General features: G+C 49.4%; 1 protein-coding gene across 4 annotated transcripts; it reads right to left on the reverse strand.

Moving 5' to 3' along the window:
- Positions 1-1,031: 1,031 nt before the first annotated feature.
- EDC4 (enhancer of mRNA decapping 4) lies at positions 1,032-19,780 on the reverse strand. 4 transcript variants are annotated; one of them, XM_074286405.1, is made up of 29 exons: positions 18,439-19,780; positions 14,888-15,044; positions 13,499-13,610; positions 12,847-12,946; positions 12,121-12,310; positions 11,693-11,840; positions 11,090-11,194; positions 10,227-10,336; positions 9,963-10,046; positions 9,628-9,723; positions 9,396-9,495; positions 9,079-9,259; positions 8,866-8,938; positions 8,674-8,765; positions 8,361-8,557; positions 8,118-8,206; positions 7,865-8,018; positions 7,348-7,742; positions 6,938-7,039; positions 6,633-6,785; positions 6,465-6,501; positions 6,066-6,243; positions 5,464-5,619; positions 5,236-5,351; positions 4,971-5,136; positions 4,659-4,845; positions 2,519-2,738; positions 1,986-2,149; positions 1,032-1,713 (listed from the first exon to the last, which is right to left on the reverse strand). In XM_074286405.1, the coding sequence occupies exons 1-29, from the start codon at positions 18,521-18,523 to the stop codon at positions 1,521-1,523; spliced, it is 4,140 nt and encodes a 1,379-aa protein (XP_074142506.1). In that variant the 5' UTR covers positions 18,524-19,780; the 3' UTR covers positions 1,032-1,520. The 4 variants fall into 4 exon arrangements, with proteins under 4 accessions (XP_074142506.1, XP_074142504.1, XP_074142505.1 ...); XM_074286403.1 differs by having other exon boundaries at positions 7,348-7,781; XM_074286404.1 differs by having other exon boundaries at positions 9,628-9,741.
- Positions 19,781-20,377: the final 597 nt, after the last annotated feature.

The raw sequence follows: 20,377 nt of genomic DNA on the forward strand, positions 1-20,377 counted from the left end.
CGCCCGAAGCCCCGCCTCCCTCCATCCCTCTGGGTCTCTGCTTCCGTTAGTCTATTTCCCAAAGCAATTGAATTCCGGACCCAGGCATCCTATCTTCAGCACCGTCCCACGGGGTGTCAGCGCTGCTGCTCCACCCCGCTATGGACCCCATGAGATGTCGATGGCGGGGGGGGGGGAAGAGAAACACCCCCAGCCCCATGGAAATTAATACTGCGCCCCCACCTCTGGCCCCAGAATGAATGTTAATTCTGCTCTCCTTATGTCCCCAAGTCCCACAGGATATTCATTCTGCTGCCCCCTCACCCAGCTCCACTGAATTAACGCTGTCCCCTTCCCCCATCGATGTGAATCCTGTCCCCCCACCCACTGCAGGCCCACAGATGTCAATGCCGTCTCCCACCTGCTGGCCCCCATTGAAAATCAATTCTGCCCCCCTCTGGCAGAACAGGCTGTCTTTGCTGGTCCATCACTGCATCTCCATAGGCTGTCAATGAGGCTTGCTGGCCTCCCACTGGAAACTGGGAGCCTTAAATTAAGTACAGGAGGGCTCAATATGGGTATGAGGATTTGCCAGATGATCAGAGATAGGAGGAGGGTGATGGTTGTTGTCCCAGCAGGTTAGAAAATAGGGCAAAGGAGCCCTGAGCTGCTGCTAATTGGCAGACACCAGTTGAAGAAGGCTGGCCACCTACATCAAAAGGATCATGTTCTCTAATGAAAAAACATATCTTCTCAACATCCCTCAAATAAGTGTGATAATGTTCCAACTGGTTTAAGTAAGGGCACAGCTGGAGTAGGGGATAGTGTGGAGGACCAAGTGAAAGAAGACAGGTCCAAGATGTGGAGAGCCAGAGTGGAGGGGAGAGACAGAGGGTGATGACAGCACCCCCCAGCTCTCAGAGACCTCCAGGTCCTTCCCTTCCATATTTGGCTCTTAAGTCAGGCCCCCATCTTGGTGGACAATAGCCTGGTTTGACCTATCCTGGCTAAAGCACAGCAAGGATCGAAACAAAGGACAGCCTAGCAGAGGGTTTTATCTAAAAAGCATTTAATTGAATTTTTTGTTCAATATTTCTCAAAAACAGAAAGATTCAAATTGGAGGTAAAAAGGAACGTGTAAAATTCAACTCAAATTATAATAGTTGATTCCGGAAACATGCTCCCTAGTTGATGGAGCCTGGGAGGGCATGCCCAGATTTCCCAACCTCCCTAGTCAGAGCTGGAAGCCATAGCCCCTTTGGCCTGAGGAGCCAACCTGAGGGAACAGCAGGGAGATTCCTTCTGCTCTGGAGGCATCACCAGAATTGATCTCCCAAGGTCAGTCAGAGTCAACCAGCTGTTGGCTCTTCTAACAGAGAAGAGGAGGGGCTGGCAAAGTTCTGGCTTTGGACTTTTTTTTAATCACTAAGTTCCAAAGAAACTCAGTGTTTCCTTAGTCCCCAAGGCCTGGAGTCATCATAGTTGGGTACTGCAACCTCTCTTCCCTCCTCTGGCAGATCACCTAGGGTGCCTGTGTCCACCTAATTGAGCCCAGGGACAGCCAGGCCCTGCAGCATGATGGTGAGACGCCGGGCGGACTTGCTGAGGGAGTTGTGAGGTTCAGCCTGTAGGAACTGGAACAGCTTCTGCCGTACCTGGGCCATGACTGAGCCCATATGGTCCCTGGTGATGGGGTCACTGTGGTCCAAGTGCATCACAGCTTCCTCCAAGTAGCTATGGGTGAAGAAAAGATGCTGAATTCAGAAGTAAGGAAGGCTCCCCTGGGCAGCACATAGTCTCTGGGATCACCTATGTCCTATGAGCTGTAAGGTTCCCTGTACTGGGAGTTGGGAGATAGAAGCCCATGGGCATGTTAAGCTTTGCTACAGGTTCCCTAATTGGTTCTTGGGACAAGGTGAGGAGTCCAGCCCCCTCTGTTCTAGAGGCTGTACCCAAAGAAAGACCTGTCTTTCCACTCCCCCTTGCCCTCCTTCGTCCACACCGACCTGAATTTGAGCTCTGTGCGGGTTCCCAGGTCAGAGGAGAGTTGCTGGATGAGGGAAAGCAGGACAGGCTGGGACAGGGGACAAGGTGGCTGGCCAAACACCTGCTGGGGGTCCACAGTCTCACACACAAAGAGCACCAGGTTCAGGTCAGCTGCTGTCAGAGCCTGAGGAGACAGAAGAGGTGAGACAGAAGAGAAGAGAGACAGAGGTGTCTTGAGAGGAAATACTAGGGAAGATATTTCAGGGTAGATTTTTAGAGGAAGAATAAAAGGTTGGGGGTAATTGGCGATGAGGGAGAGCAGATACGTGCTAGAAGCAGATGAAATAAGTAAGTAAAACTTGGCAAGAGCTAGAAGGGGCAGAAATGGGAGGAAGGGCCTCGGATAGCAAGGCTAAAGAAAAAGGGAGAGTAAGCATCTGTGCCCACAGGAGAGGAATGTGCTGGGGCCCTGGGAGCTCAAAGTAGGTCTTCTTGCTCCCCCTGCTGGCAAACTAAAGCACACTCCTCAGTCAGGATGAGTGGGGTATGGTACCTGTTGGAAAGCTTGGTTGACGTGGCCCTGCTGAAGCATCTGCAGGATGTGTGCCTGCTGGGCCTGGCAGTCAAGGTGGGCAGCTGGGATAGGTGTGCCAGCAGCAGAGCGCATTGCCTGCATGATGCTGGAAGTGACTGCTGCCTGCTGCTCCTTCATGGCCAGGCTCACCTCCCCCTTGATAATGCGCTGGACTTGGGAAAGGATCGACTCCTGCATACTGGGAGAAGAGGAGGAAGACCGAAGATAAAGGCACAAACCAAGGCCAGGAACAGTGACCCACAGTAATGCCAGTGTTAACAGGGACCTTTGAGACCGTCCTGTCCAAATTTCAACTGCATACAAATTTAAAAGTTTTTATATCTACAAAACCAATGGAACTAAAATTTGAAGGGAAAGTTAGGGAGAAATCTCTGCAATGAGTTTCTCTGATAAAGATCTCATTTCCAAAATGTATAAAGATTCCAATTGATAAAAGGTAAAATAATATAAATAAGCAGTTTTTAGAGGAAGAAATCCAAAGTATCAATAGCAATGTGAAAAACTGCTTCAGGTCTCTAAAAATTAGAGAAATGGAAATAAAAGTGGTAAGTTCTACCTCACTCATCAGATTATCAAAGATAATTTTTTAATAATGACAAATACCAGAAGTATTGTAAGAAAGCAGAGACATAAATGAATGCAAATATAAACAATAAGTGACTAAACTGCACATCCTTTGACCCAGAGATGTTAGGTTTACAATTCAAAAGAGATCAAAGAAAAAAGAAAAGGACCTCTAAGTATGAAAATATTTATAGCAGTTCTTTCTGTGGTGGCAAAAAATTGGAAAATGAGTAGATATCCATCAATTTGGGTATGGCTGAACAAGTTATGTTTCTAAACATGTGATGGAATGCTATTGAACTGTAAGAAATAATGACAGAGCAAAAGCTCTGGAGTTAGAACCTGAGCTCAAATCCAGACTTAGACACCTAACATTTACTAGCTGTGTGACTCTAGGCAAGTCATTTAGAAGGAAGTTAGGAGAAAAGTAAGGAAGGAAAATAGGAGGGAGGGAGGGAGGGAGAGACAGAGAGATGGAGGGAGGAAGGAAGGAAGGAAGATGGTTTCAGAGAAGACTGGAAAAACTTGTATGAACTGATTTAGAGTAGAGTGAGTAGAAGCAGAAGAAAAATTTATAAAGTAACAAAAGCATCATAAAGCCAAACAACTTTAAAAAAATTCAAACTTCTGGTTAATAAAATGATTCAGCACAATTCCAAAGGATCACTGAATGCTAGAGGAGATGGATTCATGATGCAGAAAGAAAAAAGACACTTTTAGATATGGTTAATATAGTAATTTGTTTTGTTTGATTACATATTTATTATAAGCATTGTGGATTTTTGATGTGCTGGGGGGGGTTGTTTGTTTTTTTTAAATAGAGGCAAAAAAAAAAAAAAAAAAAAAAGATTGGATGGGAAAAAAGTAAATGCTTGTTAATTGAGAAAAAAAGATTTGAAAAAGATTTAGCCTATTATCCTTTTTCCCTTTCACCCTTCCCATTTTTTTTTTTCAAAGCAAAATATAAAAAGAGAAAAAAATAATAAAGAAAAAAGATTTAGACTAAACTTCCCATTTTACAGGTAAGGGAAAGGAAAAGTGCTGGGGCACTGTGCCAAGAAGCACTTTACAAATATTATCTCATTTGATCCTCATAACAATTTGTGGGGGTGGGGGATAGGTCCTATTAATATCCCCATTTAATAGTTAAGGAAACTGTGACAACCAGAGGGTTGTCAACCAACAGGTGAGTATAAGCAATCTGAGGCTGGATTTGAACTTAGGTAGTCTTGACTCCAGCCTATCTACTGGGACATCAGCTGCCTTTGGAGACCTAAGGAAATTGAAGGGACATGGCAAGAGCCCAAATCAGCCAGCCAGTCTTCTCCAGAGTTGGTAGAGAACAAATGTAAATTTTACTTCCTACCACACACAACAGATCTCTGGGCTGGCCCTTCCCCTAGTGTCCAGGGTCTATCCACTAGCTGGGTGACTATGGGCAAATCCTTCCCCAGCACCCATGTGGATCTCCCTCCTTGTGCCCTATGGGTCACTGAGCCCCTTTTCTCCATGGGAGCTCCTGTCCCCCACTCACTTGCTCACAGCAATGTGAAGCTGGTGCTGGACCTCGGCCCGCACGCTGCTGCTCACGGTGGCTGCCATCTGTTCTGTGGCACTCTGCAAGGTGCCCACCAGGCTTCGAAGCTGAGCCAGCACCGGCTCGCGTGCTTCCTGTTCTCTCGCCTTCCGACTCTTCATGTGGTTCTCTAACTGTTGCAGGTCTGAAGTTGGGGAGGGAGCTTGGGTATCACTGAGACCCCAGATTAGGCAGCCCCAGATTCCCAGTGGGGGTCCCTGGCTTCTGCTTGTGGCCAGGTTCTGGGGGGAAAGGAAAGACTCCACTTACATTCCTGGGTACCCAGCTTGAAGCTGTCATTGATCTGCTGGAACATGGCCTGACAGCTTTTCTCAAAAGTGGGCAGCACAATGCTCTGGAAGGCCTCACGGTAGGCAGCCTGCATGGGTCCCTGTAGTGTGTCTGCAGCTGCACGGGCGATTGTGTCAGTCAGATTCTGGGGAAGGCGACAAAGGATGGGCAGCAGCCTGTGAGTCCATGAAGAGGAACCTGCCTGAGCCCCTTCTGCAGACCCACCCCCAGACAGGCTCCACACCTTGGACTTGACCAGCTTGGTGACATTCTCTTTGAGGGTGCCTTCTACCGCAGTCAGCTTGGCGGCCACAGTGCCACTCAGCTGGCCCGTCACTGGCTCCAAGCTTTTGGAGACACCTTTGCCAGGGCAGAAATAACACAGGAAAGGCGTGGGCTGGAGTTCTTATGTAGGGACTCCATGAGCCCCTGCACCTCCCTCGTTTACCCTCCCAAATCTGATCATACTCACACTGGGGAATGGTTTTCTTCATCTCTTCTCTAACTGTGCGCTCCAGCCGGCCTGCCACAGCTGAGGACAGGGCCTGAGATAACTGCTGTGACAAATGTTCCTGTAGCTGCCCACTACGCTGCTGCCCCTCAGCCAGGGCCCGCTCTAACCGTCTCTCTGAATGGCCGGCTAAGGAACTCAATAGCCCAACGGAGGCCAAGGAATACTCACCATCCCTCCACCTGTCTCTGGCAGACTGAGGAAGAAGCCTACAAGTACATATGTTGAGGGTCTCCTAAAACATCTTAAGAAAGCATGAGCTTCTAGATGTGTTACTCTGGGCAAGTCACTTAACCCCAACTTCCTCAACAACATCAACAACAAAAGCATGCACGAGCTTTGGGCCCTTGGACATCTCCAGTAAATCTGGGCTACATGTGCCACAAAGGTCATCATTCCCATTTTACAAAGAAGAAAAGCACCTCAAAGTTAAAGTGCCCCAAAGATCAGTTATCCCCAATGCCTGGAGTTTGTCCTTTGCCATGACTACGCAGTCGGCTCCTTGATGCCCTGGCTCCACGGAGTGGGCAGACAGCTCCCTTCCCATTGGCACTCAAGGATACGCTCATGTTCTTGTCGAGACTCCAGGACCCTCTCCACGTGGCCCATGATAGAACTCTGTACCGCGTCCAGCTGGTCTGTTAGCCGCTGCAGCAGCTCAGCGTGACTTTGCCGCAGCTCAGCAAGCTCCCGCTGCTGCCCCCGAACCACGGCCAACCACTCTTCGGGAGGTTCTGTTGCCTGGCATGGGGACATGTGTATCACGCTGGGCTGAGGGCACCAAGCCCTCTTCTGGCTGGGATGTCTCAGAGTCCAGCCTTGCAGAGAAGGCAGCCTTCCGAGATTTCCCAGAGGACAGAGGAGAATCCTGCCAGGAGAGCTGCCCAGACAGGCAGGGAAGGATAGAAAAGGGTCTAGTGAGAGGAAGGCCAGGGTTGGCGGGTAGAGACTTAAGAGCTCACCTGGTGTTCTACCAGCCAGGGGCCTTGCGCCAGGTCCCTGCAACAAGAAAAGACTCCGATGAGACCTGATCACTAAGGACCCAAAGGAGGTGGGTGGCTGAGAAGAGCAAGGGACAGAGCCAGGACAACAGGCCTGGGGCCTATCTGCTGCCCTCTAGCTCCACCTACCCATCATCCTTCTTGCCCTTTCTCTTCAGCTTGGGGGAGGCCCGGGGAGACCCCTTGGTTTTCCAGTCCTTCACTGGCAGTCGTGGGGCTGTTGCTTTGGCAACAAAGCCAGCTGAGGTCGAGGCCAAGCTGGCCACCTCATCGTCATGGTCACTGTGGAGGTGGGAGAAGACACTTTACACCTCCCTGCCCTCGCCACCCAAGAGCCCCCCACAGACGAGATGGACACAGGCACCAAGGAGGAGGGCCAGGTCACTGTAGGGGTGGGATGGGGGAGCAGTGGGGCATGCAGGAGTGGGTGGCACCTCTGCTCAGCACTGGCATCCTGACTGTCCTGTTGCAGCAGATGATAGGCGTGACGGTGGTAGGAAGAGGCCTTGTGCTTCTCCTGAACATCATCCCTGGGACTGTGTGGCAAGGTGAGGGTGAGGAAGGAGATGTTAAAAAAGGCCAGAGAACAAAGGACCCCCGCATGCTCTGTCCACAGGCCCTGTTCTAGGGGCATAAGCATAAGTCCCCCACCCCCTTCCTAAGCCTGTGCCTGGTGGGAGTCTAGGGAAGAAGGGCCAAGGCCAAGATGCTGCCACATGTGTTCAAGACCAGCATGACTAAGAAAAATCTTGGAAACTAACACAGGCAGAGCTGCAGCTCGAGAAGGGGGAAGAGGAATAGGAGGGAAGCAAAGCAGAGCAACCCACTCCATCTTGCCCATTACCTGTCAGCCAGGCTATTGCGGGTTTCCCGGGTGATATCAGGTGCAGCAGGCCAGGCCTTGCTGTCAGCAGCACTAGTCTCCTGGCTCAGCGCCGTCTCCAGCAGAGAAGGGGTGCTCCGCTTCTCCCCTTCCCCAGGACTCCCATCCAGGCTGTGCTGGGGGCCATGCTCAGGGCCAGGCCGGGGCCGGGGGGATAACAGGTGCAAGGCCGAGGCGGCGGATGCCATGCTGTCGGGCTCGAGGCCCTCTGGAGCGGCAGTGCCGAATCCTCGGGATAGTGCCTCTGAGGCAATCTCAGGGATGTCCTGGGACAGGGCTGTGGAGGCTGAGGAGATGACGTCGGGGGAGCGGGCCCGGGTCGGAGAGGCCTGTGGCACCACCAAGGGCTCTACCTCCTGCAGCTCCAGGGACAGTGATGGGTTCCCTTGTGGGACCTGCCCAGAGAGCTCCCACTTAACCACTGCCCATCTCCCTCCTAATCCCCAGCCTTCCCACTTCCCAGAAGCTGCTAACCCACCTGGCTGGGCCCTTTGGTCGTTAGTTTATCAGAGAGGCCTGGGATGAGGACGCTGTGGCCACGGGGACTAGCCTGAAGGCTGCTACTGCTGCTGCTCAGGGTCAGACTGCTGTCTAGCTGCAGCTTGGGGCTCAGGGTCAGCTCCTCAGATGGCCTGGATCAGGGGAAAAGGCCCATCTTACAGAGAAGTCCTCTAACCCCTAACTCTGGCTTCCTGAACAGTCCTTTGCAAGACCAGGCTCCTTCCTCTTACCTGGGCATGGTCGTATCTGTGGCTGAGGTGGTATTCAAGGATGTCACGGCTGTTAAAGAACCCCCACTGCTTCCTGGGGACACAGTGATCTACGGAGACATGACATGAGGACGGTGGGGTGGCTGACCTAAGAGCCCAGGCTGAGAAAGGTTCGGAGCTCTGGGATCTTGGACAAGATCCTCATCTTTCCCGGATCAGATGTCTTCCTTCTGACTGTGGGCCCTCCCCCAGCCAGGCACGTACCTGCTGTAAGGAGACGCTCGGAGTCATGAAGGCATCAGGGGTCATGAGCTTGGGTTTGGCCTCGTTAGTCAGGCTGAGAAAGTCGGAAGGGACAGGCAGGTCAGCGATGCGCCGGAGGTCAGCCTGGGAGCCCTGGCCAGAACCCTGGCCAGAGGCCAGACTCTCTGAGTTCAGCTCTGGCAGGTGTTCTCCAAACCCTGAGGGAAGAAAGAGCACCCCTGAGACCTGACCCCTTCGGAGGAAGACAAGACAGAAAAATGAAGCAGACCCCATCTTCTGCTCTGCCACAAGGAGCCTGAGCCCCGCCACTCACCAAAGTCTTCTCGAGCTGAATGGGAAGGGAGGGGAGCCACCACATCAGGACTCTGCTGCGGCTGGAAGCGGATCTGGACATCCTGCAGAGCCCTATCAAGGAAAAGAGATCTCAGAGCTGCCCAGAAGCAGCCATCTGGGCCAGAATCTGGGCTCATCACAGATCAAAGGTGTCTAGGGGGGAGGGACTTACTTGGTGTGGACACAGAAGAGCTTGATAAGTACACCTGCCGCTGACTCTACGGCCCCTGCGCCATGGGAGCCCTCTGTAAAGATAGTGACATGGCCTGAGAGTCAGCTTGTTCTTCCCCTCATTTCTGTGGCTCCCAGAGCCGATTCAGAGCACTTGGTTTGCCTCTGTGGAAAGGCTGGGCTGGAGGGAGGGGGGTTAAATACTAACTCTCACCTGTGCTCAAACTGTCACCTTCCTCCTCAGCTGGGAGAACCTCTGTGTGCCGCAGGCGACAACGGCTCACAACTTGAATACCAAAGCTTAGCACGGGATGGGTGAGCAGGAATTCGGAGATGGAACTGAAGTAGGCCCTGCCTTCCTCCTGGTTCTGCAGCAGCTCCATCACATACAGCACCTGTGCATGGCATCCAACAAAGGGCTCAGACTCAATCCCAAAGGGGAGGATCCTGAATGGCAACATTAGGGAAGCCACTTCTCTGGAGTTGCCATCCTTCTCCTGGGTAACCCCTAATTTCCCCATCTCCTCCTACCTTTCTCTGCACATCACTGAGGATCAGGTATTCAGCTGAAAGGTCTAGGCAGGCCTTGAGGCTGGGAGGCACGCTCACTGGGTACATGTCTGGACAAAAGCTAAATGGATACAGAGGAGATAGGCTTCAGTACAGAGGGACCTCCACCCAAGAGAGGTCAGGGCCCATAGCCACCAAAATTGCCCTTTCTCCCTGCCTCTGATCCAACGCCTCAGCCCCACTACTCACTCACCGAATGGTTTGCAAGCAGGTCCAGGACACTGTGCACCACATCTTCAGTTCCCGGTTTTGGTCAGCTCCTGTGATGAGGAACCTCCAGAAGGGGACTCTGCGAAACAAGGAGGAGCTTGGGGGTGGGGTGGGGGAGTGGGCATGGGCTCTTGGGGCCTCATTTGCCCTTACCCACCCTCCCTTCTCTGATGGCAGTAACTCCCTATCCTTTGCTCCATGGGCCTTATTCTGTGATGACCTTCCCCCAAAGTGCCCAAGGACTACTACTCCCAGTATTCCTTGCCTGAATCTTCTAGAGGGCCCAAAAGTAAAGGAAAAGGGAGGGGGCAGGCTCACTCAGGGTCTTGTTTCTTGTGATTATCACAAAAAAGGAGGCAAGAGAGAGGCCTGCCATCATGAGGCTTCCATTCATGAAGACATCTGCAAAAAAATTGTGGAAAGATGGTCCTGGTACACCAGCATCACAGAAGTCCTGCTTTCTAGGCTAGGAGGTCGATCCCCAGTCCTCAGCTTGATTATGCTCACTCACTCACAGTCTTCCATATTCAAACAAGCCACTCTCTAGACACCAAGGCACTTCCAAACCCTAACTCATCTTACCTTGGCTCATCTTGGCCCTCGATATAGATCTGCCAGAACTTGACAAAGCCGTCATGACTTGCAGTGGCTAAAACTGTCCCATCAGGGGAGAGAGCTCCTTCACTCAGGCACTAGAAAGGAAAAAGACTCAATCACCATTCAACCCCAGGGACCCAGAGAAGGGAATAATCGACAATTATCATCCACATAGATTCGGCACCCTGCTAGACATACAGCACTAGGAAACGCATTATAGCATAAAAGAAATGTGCATGCACACACATGTAGATATGTACACATAATCAATGATAAATTCTAAGTAATTCATGTAAAATGTCACATCTATTTTTAGATATCTATCACAGATATGGAAGGTGTGGTTAGGTTCTTGGGGAAAAAACTAAGTGAGTAGGGAATGGTGGAGGGATCCCAAGAACAAAGAGCTGACACCATCCAAGTTTACATTCAGAGTAGAAGTATCTTGAAGGAGAGATAAGCATCCTTGAATACTGTTCTGATCAGAACATCCATGGAGTCCTATGTTCAGTGAGCTTTGGAAGGATACTGAGACTAGCTCCATTCTAAAAGCTCCCCATTTTTAAAAAAATTCTTACCACCTAGTACAATACCTGGCACGTGGTAAACACTTCAATGATTGTTGATTAATAGAATGAACTTCTGCACAAGTACAAGTCATAGCATAAGACCTCAGGAAATCAATGTTTCTAAAAGTACCTGGCATTTCTAGGCTATGCTCCTGACATTTGGGTTTGCTGGTCAATCAATAAATAGAAGTGACAGAGGGTCTGTCCTCACCAATAACATCTCAAAGGTTCCTTAGAAAAAAGGCTCCTACCATTAGGAATAAGGTCCCGAATTCTCACCGTGCTATGGCCCTTAACCACAATGAAGCCTTCCTTGATGTGACTGACATCCACAGGCCAGGAGCTGTTGTTGGCTCGGAGAATGTCCAGGTCCCATACTTCAGCCTAAGAAAAGGAAAAATGAAGTTGAGACTTCAAAGAAATGGGAAATTTCAAGTCAAGCCAGAAACTAGCCAGAATATCCTGTGGGTTGTAACAGAGAACTTTAAGGCTATCAGCCCGATATGAGCAGTGAGGCAAAAGTATAAGGAATCCAGAGAACAGGAAAAGGAAGAGGGAAGAGAGGGAGAGAAAGGGATGGGGAGAAGGGAGAGATTGACTCTGTACATGAGCATTAACTCTCTAGCTAGTAACAGGGTGAGAGAAGATAGATTATGGTCATTGAGACATGTCCTGAAAATCCCAAATCCAGCAAGAAAAATAAAACAGAATAGAATAAAAGGCCTAATTTTAAATATTTGGGTTCCTGATACCTACTGAGTTGGAAAAAGGCAATTCCTAAGGAAAGCTGCTTTATTTAGTCTTTTGCTAATCCCTTCATGTAGTCTGACCCTCTCCCCACCCTGGCTGGCCTATAGGATCTCCGAAAACCTTGCCCCTTACCCTGTCTTCATGTAGCAGGGCCAGAGTCTGGCTGCCTTCTTCACTGCTTTCTTCATTCTCTTCTGGGATATATGGACACCAGATGATCCTTCGGAAGTGATTCAAAGGTGTACCCTCCGAACGCTTAATGTTCACCACAATTTCCTCTCTGGAATAAAGCTAAGGCTTGGCAGATGCTTGATTCAGAATACAGGTTCCTGGCTTTCCCCTTTCCTAACTCAGAGCACAGGAGGTCTGAGTCCCTGGTTGTTCTCACCACCCTCAACGCTTAGCCCAGTGGGCACAACCAAGAAGGATGAGAGATTCTCAGGGAATTATAGGACATTATGTGAGAACAGCAAGACCTTCAATTTTACCAAGTACCCCCAGTATCTTAGCCACTCTGAGATAAATTCCAAATAGACCCCCACCCATCCAAGGAAGGATACTGGATCTTGTTGTTCTCCATGGCCAGGCGCCACACAAAAAGGCTGCCCGATTCATCTAGGCAGGCCAACTGGGGTGAGTTAAGGTGAGCAAAGGCTAAGTCGGCCACACTTCCTGTGAAGCCCTTTAGCAATGTTCGCTCTGCTGTGCTGACGCTGATCACTCGCACCATGGCTGAGCCATTGCTGGCACCTGAGGACATCAGAGGGCATAACTCCAGGACAAGCCCCTCCAAACTCTCCCAGCACAGCACTCAAAGATGAAAGGCAGCAGTCACAGCCTGATTCTAACCTCATTCTAACTCCCGAATCTTCAGGTCCCCAAGCAAACACCCCAAATGGCCTTGTGAAGAGATCCCTGTGCCATCCCTCTGACCCAACAACAGGGCTCTAGTCTGCCCATTCTACAATGTCCCTCCCACCCATCACTGCAGACAATTCCTCTACTGTGTCCTAAAAGGTCAGAACTGGGATAGGCGGATACAGCTTGGGGTGTTTTCTGCGGTCAAGCACTTTCCTCATACTCAAGATGTTTCTTGGGACAATCAAACAGTCTTACTTCCTAGGCAGGGGAAATCAAGATCTCAGATGGGGTTTTGTGGGGGCCTAGGGCCTAAGCAAAGAGTCCCAAGTATCCTGTCTCACTGCAGCCAGATCCCAGGAGGACCTGGCCATGAGAAGGAAAGTTCTCACTAAGGAAGTCTTTGGTCCCAAGGGGCAACAGCTCACCTCGGATGGCATATGCCAAGAATGAATTGGACACAGCGATCAGGTTGCCATAATAGTATTTTTGTTCCCAGTCATACTTGGCCACTGGCTGGATTTTTACCTGAGATTAAGAGCAAAAAAGGGTCTTAAAGTCCTGAGTAGTAACCATGCAGAGCTCATTCCCAGTTACTCTTACTTCTTTATCTCCACAAAGAGATCAGCCACCTTCCCAGATTCCAATCTTTGCTTTACTCATCTTGTCTGCCTCTCTCTAATCACAAGGGACTTGCAGGTTCCCAACATCTCCAGAGAGATGGGAGGCAGGATGGAGGGGACAGCAGCTAACCAAGTCCTGGGAAGGTCTTAGCCCTTCTAAACCCCCACAGGACCCTTTAATCTTCAGAAGGGAAAGGAGATGCCACAAGCCCAAACCCAGGCATGCATCAGTCTAGGAGATCAGAACTAGAGAAGGGAGAAAGAGACAGGAATAGCACTAGGGGATAACCCAAGAAGTGGGACCCTCAGAGATAATGGGAGAGCTGGTAAGGATGGGAAAAAAACAGACTGAAAGCATTACCACCGCAGTTCTTATGGGAAGCAGCCCAATGGCCTCTGAATCTCTCCCCAACCTCCCTTCTTTGTCCCTTTAGACCCAAATGCTTCCATTGTGTACCTTGTTGCTCCCCCGAGCCTTGCTTAAGATGTTGGAGTCACTGCTAGCTACTATCTCCACCTCCTTTGCTGAAATTCCAATGCATGTTGAGCTGTCATCTCCAGAAAGGCAGCTGGATGGGGAAAGAGAAAGGACAGGCCCCACAGCTCTGTCTCAGGCACCTAAACTCTGCAGTGTATAGGAACATCCATAAAGGGGGCTGAGGGAGATAAGCCCACCCACTTAAGCCACCTTCCAGATTTCTTCAGCTACACCTGGGCTAGCCTTAAGGACTGTCCTTAAGGATCTGTTCCCCATTCCTCAGTGTGCCTTATAGTCATTCATAACCTACATGGAAGGGGGAAGGGGAATCAGAGTTGATAAGTATCATCTAACCCATCGCCCTAATTTTATAGTCAAGGACATGGGGTATGTGGATTTAGGACAGACCAGTAACTATAAACTCAACCCAATGCTCCACACCTTACACTCCTATAGTACTTTAAAGGATTACAAAGTACTTTTTTTCAAGACAATCTAATATTTGTTAGTCAACATGAGTATTATTATCTTTATCTCAGAGAAGAGATAACTGGCTCAAACCAGTGGGAATAATGACAACACTTACCTCCCAGGGCTGTTGTGAGGCTCAAATGAGATACCTTAGGAAATGCTATATAAATGTTAGCTCTTACTATGTTTCCAGCATACCATTAGCCATGGGATGGTGTGGGGTAGAAAAGGGAGTGATGATGTAATTTACATAGTAAGAATCTAATGGACAAAGGCATGCTTAAACACAGCCAGCCCATTGCCTATTTAGCAAGCACTGGCCCAAATATATAGTCCCCTTAAAATGAGTTTTTTCTGAAAGAAAACAAATACCAATAAATGCCACTTTAGTCATTATTATTCTAGCTAAAGATATGATCATGCCATTATGGGTCACACTTTGGAGTGAAAAGGTAACTTCAAATTGGATCTATATTGTACATATATTCTAGTTTATGCTAAATTTTTTAACAATCCTCCTACCTTTGCTGAAATATAATTGTAATTTTAAAACTTATCTTGGTGCTAGATTTGTCTCCTCATTATAGATAATTCTCCAAAAAATCCTTCTAGTTCTAGATACAATATAACTCTGTAATGAGGTTATCATGTATCACTGTATAACATAGCTATCTATATCGGTGTCATGTTTACCTACTGTCAGTATCCCAAGGGAAAGATTGTTTCTTCTTGAAGCTCCATATATCCCACAGTGCCTAACGCAGTGCTCGAGGCTTGGCGTGTATTTAATCAACGTTTTCTGTATTGTACTGTATGAGTGAGGTAAAGCCAAGTCCAAGAGGGAAGGAGCCCAGTCCTGTCCCCTAAGACCATTTCCTCACTGCCCAAGGCACTTACATGACCTGCTTCTCCTCCAGGTTGGCCAATGGTGCCGCTCGGTGACTCGGCTTGGACAGTACAGTTCCATCACCAGAAGAAAGGGGATCTGGCACCAGAAGTCCATTTAGGTCTCCATTGTAGGAGCTGGATGTTCGCTGGCTCTCTGTACCTGAGCCTAATGCCAAGGAAAAGGAAGATCTCGTCTCTTAACTGCTCCTAGGCACTGCCCTCCAAGGAGGTCAGTCTCCTAAGCTTCCCCCCACCTTTCACCTCTGTGCTTTTGTTTTTGCTGCTCCCAAATGGAATGAAGCTCCCTTGCATCTTCTATTTAAATCTTCTCACTCTCTGAGGGCCAGTCATAATGCTGTCTCTTCCACAAAGCCTCCCCTCAGTCCCAGGTGATGTTTCTGTCCTCTAAATCCTATGGCTCTTCTAGTCAACTCCACCACTCACTTTCCTGCCTGGTATTCTAATTTAACTTTTTAAAGTAGCAATCTCCCCCTTAGTATTCTATGTGCTCCTTGAAGTTAGGGATGATGCTTTATATATAGGATTATAAAGGAGGGGCATAGTCTGAGAGATTATCTAATCCAACCTCTTATTTTACAAATGAGGAAAATGAATCTGCTCAATGTTCCCATGGTCACACAGGTTAGGTTGTGAATGACCAAGCTGAGATCTGAATCTACGCAGAACACAATTTTCACAATATGAGCCCTCCCTACAAGATATTCTGGTCTGGCATACACTAGCTACTCGGGAAATATTTATTTCTGCCAATTTAAAGAAGATAAGGCCTCTGCCAAATACACTAGAACAAATGACTACTGTATTGGCTCCCTTGATACATGACCAAGATAGTGAGACTGTTGTTTTACTTCTCTTTAAGTATCATTCTGGGGCTGGGCAGCTATAGGTCCTGAGGTTCTGGTTTTCTCCCTCACTGGCTTACCTGTTGCTGTGCTGTCAAATCACAACTCTCCCTCCTAACATGTAAAATAAAACAACAATAGAACCCTTAGTTCTTCTAGAAACAGCATAAAGAAGGCTACTTAGTGACAGAGAGTTCAGAAGAAATTGGGAATAAATGGAGAGAGGGAACAGGATCAGTTTCTCTGGGGAAGCATACAGGACTCAGGAAAGAACTGACTGCGAAGCTCAGTGGTTGGCAATGGAAATACACATACATGCATGGAAACTCTTGGGTAACTTGCCATAGCTGTTTCCTAGACACAAACCATCTCTAACAGGCTCAGAGCCAGGTCAGAGACTAGGGTGCCCAGGAGGTTTTAAGCACCTGCTCACCTAATTTCAAAAGACAAGAAAAGGAAGTCACCTATTTTCACAAATAGGGAATAATCCTCATTAGAATATAACTTAAACTCCAAAATAAAAGGGAAAAAAAGTCTCAAAAGACAATAAATATAGGAGCCCTGAGGAGGAAAACTCCTTGACAGTAAGGGAGAGATTAAAAGTGGCTATTTCTAATTTCTTCTGTAGCAGAAAAGATTAAAGAGTCAAGTAGGATTTGGTGGGGACATGAGACTGGTTTTTTTGAAAACTTATTTGTAAACTTCTTTAATGTTTACAAATGGGTCTATTATTCTAACAACTGGCTATCTAACTTGCCCAAACATAAAAGTTGGTTCTTTCAACAGAAACTCTAAGTTTATCCAGTCCAGGGAGTACCTAGGATAAACAAAAAGCTGCAGAGATTGCAGGGGTAGCCAAATTGGGCTTTACAAAAATCATTATAGGTACTAGGAATATCCTATGTGTAATCAACCTACAACTAGGAAAAGCACATCAGATAAACTGAATAGGAGCAAGAAGGGTTCTGCCTGATATTCTGTAGATATCTCAAATCAGTAAAACCCTGGACCCCCTAGCAAAAAAAAAGAAAAAGAAAAAGAAAAAAAAGCCTAATTAGCCAAGTGAAGTCAATGCCAGACTTTTCAGCAATGCCTCCAGAGCTCCTCAGGAAGAGTAGAATATCCCCCAGACCCAACCATCTCCAGGGCTCCTGTCTCCCCCAAATAGACATGGAAGAAATGCTCAATAGGGATCTTTGGAGGGTCTTAAGTGTGAAATGAGTATATTAAGTCAGCCCCAGTGCCTAAGATCCTCACCTGAATAACAAGAAGGACTGTTAGGCCAGGAAATGATTTTTCAATGTGCTCCTCTAATCAGCTGTTCTATAGAACAGTTTGCCCTTCATGCTTTGACCACTTCCAGCTCAAAGCCCAAGACTAATCTATAAAGCCTAGCCCGTTCCTTCCTCCTCCATCTGCCTCCGTTGGGCTACATGAAACAAACGAGTGCTGGCTGTGGCTCCCCAGGAAGAGAGACATGCTCATAGGGGATGGGAGAGGGGAGAAGGGAAGAAGAGGAAAAACTCCAGTTCATTTGGCTTCTCTGAACATGCTGTCTTTTCAAAAAGAGAGAAGGGGGGTGGAGATGGAATGCAATAGTAAGTCTTGCTTGCTAAGAACCACTAGGCCTTATGCTGTATAAGCAACTCACACAAAGTGAGCAAAGATTAGTTACCCTGACATAAGAATAAAGCCTAGAGCTGAACCCTCAGAGGCCCAAGGATTATATGGAGATAAGAAAAAAACCCTTAATAGCAGCGAGAAATGAAAAAGCAGTAAAAGCACAAATTCCTCCTGGACCAAAGGCAGCTATGACTCAGGAATTGCAAACTACTCAACTATCCCTCCCTTAGTAAATGTGGGTCCCTTCCCTCCCCAGTGCTTTCACACAGAACGGGTTTATTAATGCTTTCCCATTCCATTCCATTCCCAGAGATGAGAGGATTGGGATCAGCCCTAGTAACAGAGTTTGAATCAGGAAGCACCTTAAGAGATCACCTAATCTAGGGCATTGATTTTTTACAGGTGAGAAACCCAGAAACCCCATTTTACAATTTCTAATAAGAAGACAATCTCATGAGCACATGCTGCTTTAAGGTTTACAAAGAGCTTTTAATGTGTGTGTGTGTATATATATATATATCTACGTGTATATCTGTTTATATGTAAGATTTCATTGAAACCTCGTAACTCTGGGAGGTGAATAGGTTGAGAATGATTGTCCCCATTCTGCAGATGGGAAAACTGAAGGATGACCGGTAGAGACACTAAGCAGTCCCAGGACACTCCTTTCCAGCTCTCCCGGAGGGGGAAGGGGGAGGGGGGAGGGGAAAAAGGGGGGGGGGACCGAGATGCTCCTGGTACGATCTTCTCGCCTTTCTTTGTATCCCCGGCGCTTAGCACCGTGCCCGGCACACAGTGGTGCTTCATCAATGCTTACTGACCCCGGCCCGAGCAAACCCGGGCTGGCATCCCGGCTGTTTCCCTTGGCAGCTGTGTGACCTTGGCCTGGTCACTTCGTCTCGGGAGGCCTCAGTTTCCTCGTCTGTAAAACGAGGGGCTGGGCCACACGGTCTGCAAGGTCCGGCCCGGCCCCAGGTCCCGGCTCCCCCCCTCCCCCCTCCCCGCCGCGTCACTCCGGCCCGGGCAGGGGTCTCGCCCCTCCCCCCTCCCCCTTCTCCGCGCGTGCCCTCTGACCTCCGGGCGGACGGTCCAGTTTCAGGATGTCCCGCAGATGCTGCGTGGCGTCTTCGATATCGATGCTGGTGCAGGACGAGGCCATGGGGCCGGGCGACGGGGCCTCGGCTCCGCGAGGGCGTCACCGTCACCGTTCTCTTCCCTCACGTCCTCCCCGCCGGGCCGGGCCAGACCGGACCGCCGCGCCGCCGCCACTCCGCCTCCGCCTCCGCCTCCCCCCTCCTCCCTCCTCCGCAGCTGTGGCGGGTGCCAAGACTCCTCCGTCTGCTCGCTCCCTCGCTCGGCGTTCCCTCCGCCCCGCCAACCCCACCAACCGCCTCCACTTCCGGTCCGCCGCACGCCGAGTTCCCCCCACCGCCCTCGGAGCACGCGCCGCGCCACGAAGGTTCCGGGCTGCGCAGGTTCCGGCTCGGAGGCTGCGCCGACTCGCGCTGCCCGCCCGGATTCCTGGAGCGCGCGCCGCCGCCGCTGCTCTGGGGAAGCCGAAGAGGGCGCTAGCTTCACCCTGATGGCGGATGGAACAATTTCAACCCTCCTGTTTCAGAAGAGACGTAGCCGCCCCCGTCAAGTTAACCCGACAGCCCGTAGCATCACTGAGCTGGACGGGTCTTGTGGAAGGCCCGAGGTCACCCAGCTGGTCCAGAGCAGTCAGCCCCGCCCTCGAGTTAGAATCCTCCCGCTACGCGTCTCGGGGGCTGGGGCCGCCACTTCTCTGGACCCGCTTCCTCTTCTGTAGGACTAGGCGGTCTCTACACCCTAGGAGGTCCTCCATGGCTCGGGGCCAAGTGGCTGGGACAGGAAGTGATCCCCGGCTCTGCGGGACAAACTCGGAGTGGACTCTAGAAGAGTCCATCCAGCAAGAGGAAAATCAAACCGCCCGAGGCTCCCATGCCCGACGGAGCGCTGGGCGGGGAATCCAACCCTGTCCATCAATAGCACGGGTCCTCATGTACCCGCAAGCAGCGGGCGCTCGGTAAATGCTCACTCCCTTCCGTTTACACATTCTAAGGTTACAAGGGACCTTCTTCAACTCTTTATTTCGTATTCTTTCCACTATGCTCTGTCGTCAAAGGCTATCAGAGACGTTACCCAAAGATCTAAGCCCCAAACCTGAAAGAGGACAATCGTAGGGATTAGTTCGGGGTGCCGAGAGCAGTCCGGTACCAGATAAACCTCTCACGTGTCCAAGAAGTTTCCCGTCACCCCGTTTGGCACAAGTATTTGGGGAGCCCCGGGGGGTCCATGATAAATTCTGCAGTCAGGACCCTCCGGGGAAGGGAAAGTGCAAACTTTTATCCACGAGGCAACACTCTCTGCTGTGAAATTAAATTTGCAAAGGTGACACACATAACTGCGGAAGCCAGATCCTTTTGCCTTACAACTCCAGTGTCTTTCTGTTATAACATGCGGTCCATCATTTTGTCAGCAGGGAGGTTTATGTCAATTGCCCCTCCCCATATGAATACTAATAAGGCTGTCTTTTCAAACTACTATAAAGGACAGAAAGGCGGATCAGATTCATTGGCCGCCTGGGCTTCTTATAATCAGGGAAATGACTAGGTTTTCATGGCATTCCATACAAATGGAAGAACTAAGACTCAACCCCAGATAGCTCTTGACTTTCTACTACAACCAGAAAAATAATGTAAGAGCTAGAAAGGACCTCAGAGGATCTACTCCAAAACCTTCATTTTATAGGGGAAGGCTGAGGCTTTAAGGGGGCAGTGACTTGCTCCTGGCCATGTGGTTAGTTGCCATAAGGAGTGAAATTCAAGTCTTTGGATTCCAAATTCAACCACTAAGACCTATTGCTAAGGCCAGATGCCTATTGGGGGATTTCACCTAATCACGCAAGCCTCAATGCCTGAAAAAGGGAAATCACTGGAGTTAGATTGGGGTGCAGAGAAGAGCCCAATGCCAGCTTCTACTAGAAGTCTTT

Source organism: Sminthopsis crassicaudata, chromosome 2, assembly GCF_048593235.1.
Source record: "Sminthopsis crassicaudata isolate SCR6 chromosome 2, ASM4859323v1, whole genome shotgun sequence".
Taxonomy (NCBI): Eukaryota; Metazoa; Chordata; class Mammalia; order Dasyuromorphia; family Dasyuridae; genus Sminthopsis; species Sminthopsis crassicaudata.

Excerpts from the sequence above, each read along its gene's own strand:
- EDC4 (XM_074286402.1), bottom strand. The coding sequence starts at position 18,523 with ATGGCCTCGTCCTGCACCAGCATCGATATCGAAGACGCCACGCAGCAT. Across the intron at positions 11,195-11,692 it reads CCCTGCTACATGAAGACAGG|GCTGAAGTATGGGACCTGGA; the intron begins GTAAGGGGCAAG and ends TCCTTTTCTTAG. Across the intron at positions 6,502-6,632 it reads AAGGGCAAGAAGGATGATGG|GGACCTGGCGCAAGGCCCCT; the intron begins GTAGGTGGAGCT and ends TTCTTGTTGCAG.